At 31.1% G+C, this 4,239-nt stretch overlaps 1 protein-coding gene across 1 annotated transcript; it reads left to right on the forward strand.

Moving 5' to 3' along the window:
* Positions 1-463: 463 nt before the first annotated feature.
* On the forward strand, positions 464-3,790 carry LOC135931009 (uncharacterized). Its single transcript, XM_065467854.1, has 3 exons — positions 464-587; positions 1,604-1,742; positions 3,679-3,790. Exons 1-3 carry the CDS (start codon positions 473-475, stop codon positions 3,770-3,772), a joined length of 348 nt encoding a protein of 115 aa, XP_065323926.1. The 5' UTR covers positions 464-472; the 3' UTR covers positions 3,773-3,790.
* Positions 3,791-4,239: the final 449 nt, after the last annotated feature.

Below are 4,239 nucleotides of genomic sequence, written 5' to 3' on the forward strand. Positions count from 1 at the left end.
TGACGAGGCGGGTGACACATAGAATTACGAGCGTTGTTAGAGAATTGTGCTGAGAAAAAGATTCTCTAAAGGCATAAGAATGAGATTAGAACCCAAATATTTAATTTTTTTTTTTGAATGGGTGGTAGAAGATCTAAAAGGGTTGTAAACGCAGGAGTTAGAGGATCTGTTATAAAATATTAGGGGGGATGCCAACATACCCGAGAGTATTTGTCGAGGTTCAGAAAAGAAGATCGTATTAGGGATTCCGCAGAATCGGAATCAGCCTGAGACAGCTATTTAATTTTTCGGTCGGCAGTTATCTCACTATCTATAGTTTTTAATTTCTCAATTAGAGAATTTTTCCTCCTACAAGCGCTTGAAGATTTAGCCGGTAGAATCAGACTATTTTTTTTAACCAATTCCCCAATACCATTACAAATTATTAACATTTTTATAAAAAATATAAATTTGAAAGGCTAATATAAAAAGGATGAACCAATCAAAAAACGTCCAATCTCTTCCAATAATAACATCGTTATTCATCGTCATAATATGGGCATCCAATCGCGTTCACGGAGCAACTTACGTAGAAACATCCGATACTGGTATGAGCCCGAAAAATATATACATGTGTTAGGGCAATGTGTTTTTTCCCGGCAATGTTTTGAGCGCCAAATTTTAAAATTTAAAAAAATATCTGATTTAACCGGAAATGGATTCCGGCATGTTTGGAATACCAATCTTTATGAACTGCAATTTAGCCGTTAATCTTGAAGTCAATCATAATTATGGAAAAACTAATATAAATTGTATTAAGTTTCAAAAGTTTATGGTTGAAATTGGCTGAAATTTATAGGGTGAGGTATTCCAAACATGATAGAATATATTTCTGGTAAAAATCAAATTTTTTAAGTTTATAAAAAACTAAAAAAACTTGCTTAAATAATGATTTTAAAGTTGTAAAAAAACACACATTGCCAGATGTAAAATAAATATTGCCGAAAAAAACACGTAAAAACACATTGACGCTAAACATATATATTATAATATTATTATTTCTATTTTAAATCGAATTATTCTAATAATTTTTACCCATTTTTTTTTACACATTATATATTTTTTAAAGTTTAGCTTCATTTCATTTCATTTCATTTCATTTCTTTTACTTTTTTTTTAAAATTATTGTAATCTAAAGTTATTTGATGTATTTTAAACCTTTGTATTTTTAAATGAATGGCCGATAACAAAAACGACAAAGGAAATTCTTTACATTTAAATATAAAATTAACCTGATTGGTCATTCCCGTTTAATCTACAAAAATAATTTTACGCCATTTTGTAAAAAAAACATATGAGTGGAGATTAGGGCTTATATAGTTGGACCGGCTCACAAATTGTTCGAAGTTATTTTACGGGTCGGTTAAAATCCCCTCCGCCCCGACCTAACGAAACTCGCATTGACATTTTATCCGTCACTCAATCTATAAAAAAATAAAATTGATTGACAGATTTATTTGCTTAAAAACAAAATGGCGGTATAAGTTCAATCAGAACAACAATGTATATAATAGCTCCTTCCCTAAATTAAAGATCCCTAAATATTTTTTTTATTATGATTTAGGTCAATGTACGCTACGCGTTATGGGGCAAGATGATACTCTTAACCCCGGGGAAATATGGAAATCATCTCACGATCTGTGCACGGAATGTTCATGCCGCCAATCCCCAGACGACGGTTTATGGCATACGGATTGTAAAAGGTAATCCACCAAAAACGTTTCGATTTGGTAAATCCCTTCCGCGTCATGTGACTATATATCGAACTTAGGGAAGTGTTTTTTAGTAAAAAAAAAGAGACATCCATCCCTGATGAAAATATCCTTCAAATCACGATAAATTTTTTATTTTAGTAGTCTTAGTTGGTTCTGAAAATAAATTTTTTTTTTAAAAAAAACTCACCACCCTCTAGATTCATCTGTAGATGGAAAGATGTTGCTAAGTGTAAGCCGAATAAATGAATGAATGAGTGAATAAATAAATAAATGAATTCAAAAATATCTCCCGGGCTATCCACATAATAAACATATATCGCGGGAGTAAATAAAAAGGCGCGGGGCTAAATCACATGGGATTTTAATTTGGCATCTGTCAGAAGTGATCTCATTATTTTGATTGGTTGAACAGGCCTTCTAGCCATTTGTCACCATTCACGTCCATAACTAATTAATCTAAGGTTGGTAAGTTGCTTTGTATGATTTCCTGTTAAATTAGATAGTTCAAGAAACACGACCACAAAAGCTGCATTTCATATTTTCTTTAAATGTTTCTGCAGCTAGATATGCAAAATTAAGTAACGAATCCTCAATTGCTAATTAGATTAAAAATGAGTTCTCGATTAGTGATAGAGATGGCGTATGTGGAACAATTGTTTGCGGTATAGCAAAGCGTAGATCAGGTCTAAGGGGTAATTAGCAGACATTATCTGGCAAAATTTAGATTAAAAAATATTCTTTACGGATTTGATTTAAATGTCGTAATTTTTGGGAAGATTTGTGGAATTAGGAAAGTACCTAGACTAAAAAACAGAATTTTGGGAATGCTTGAGAAGTTTTTAATGGGTCTGATGCAAAGATAAGAATCTAAGGAGATATTGCACTGATGTAACATAATTAAGGTTTCTATATCATATGAATATTTGGATATTGGTTAAACTTCCAATTGGTGATCCAAGTACCTAATCATTTGATCATGGGAGTAAATATGTCTAGGATGGGTGAAGATTATTTTTGTTTTTGAATAAATTTAACATTTTCCTTTTATCTAAATGATATGTTAAGTTTTTAAAACTAAAGATAATGATAATGCTAAGGGTTTTGTTTATTTCGTTTATAGCTCCTGAAAGTAGTATAACATCATCTAAATACCAAACGTTCAGGTTAAGATCCCACTTAATCTTTATAGATCTTGAATTATTTTCTTTATTGAAAAATGGAACAAGAATGGACCTGGAGAATCGTCTGCTGAAGTCCCTGCGCTGATTTCTATATATGGCAATATTGATGGGTTTTCCATACCTTGAATGTATGTAGTCTACGAATTCAGAATATTTTTCATGGAAAACTCTGAATCACAATGTTTTGTGAATTTAATAAATTTAAAGTATTTTGCGATGTCAAATTCGAGATGGTAAAATTCTGTATACAGACCCTGACTTTAAATCTAATCCGAGTTTGTTTGATCGAAGAAATATGATAATAAATCTAATTATGGAATAATCCCGCATAAAAACACTCCCAATGCTAAATTTAATCCTGAAGAGACATAGACCCGATATCATCCACTTCGTTGTTATTATTAAGGTTAGCTCTAAATTTACGTATTCAAGCCAAGCATATTTTTCTCTCTCATGATATTTAATATTAATAATATATTATGTGGTTGATTATTACAATATTTCCTAGTTATATATATAATTTTTTCCAGCTGTGCAAGTATTAAAATAATAAATTTGAAATTTAAAGTGATCAGCCGAGTTCCGCTCGATATTTAGCAATAACCGATTTTTATGTTGAAGAAAGATAAGAAAGAAAGAAAGAAAGAAAGAAAGAAAGAAAGAAAGAAAGAAAGAAATATCGGAATGAATAAATAATTTTATTTTTTTTATATTTTTCCTCTTCTTTATAATAACGATAACAGCTGTGGAGTTGTAGCTACACCCTGTGAGAGTATTCCTGATGACGATACCCTATATCCGGATTGCTGTCCAAAACTCTGCGGCAACATATCCTGACCCAATAAACAAAACAACAACAACAATTCTATTTGATTATTTCTATAATTTACTTACATATTTGTTTTGATGAAACAGATAATATATGCGACAATTATTTTACAATGTGTTTTTACGAATTCTGCAAACACAAAATAAACGGTATTTAAAAAAAAAAAAATACGAAATTCATTTTATTAGTGTTGTTAAACAGCTGGTTTAGAATCGATTTTTTTTAAAATGGCTGACTCAATATTTTAGCCAGAAAAATGTTACCTAAGCCGAAGAGAAGAGAAGAGAAGAGAAGAGAAGAGAAGAGAAGAGAAGAGAAGAGAAGAGAGAGAAGAGAAGAGAAGAGAAGAGAAGAGAGAGAAGAGAAGAGAGAGAAGAGAAGAGAAGAGAAGAGAGGATAAGCTACGCTAATAGATGTACAAATTTTTATTCCTTCTACAAGCAAAATCTTCAGGATTGCGTAATATTATTCTGGA

Source organism: Gordionus sp. m RMFG-2023, chromosome 1, assembly GCF_954871325.1.
Source record: "Gordionus sp. m RMFG-2023 chromosome 1, tfGorSpeb1-WG-v2, whole genome shotgun sequence".
Classification (NCBI taxonomy): Eukaryota; Metazoa; Nematomorpha; class Gordioida; order Chordodea; family Parachordodidae; genus Gordionus; species Gordionus sp. m RMFG-2023.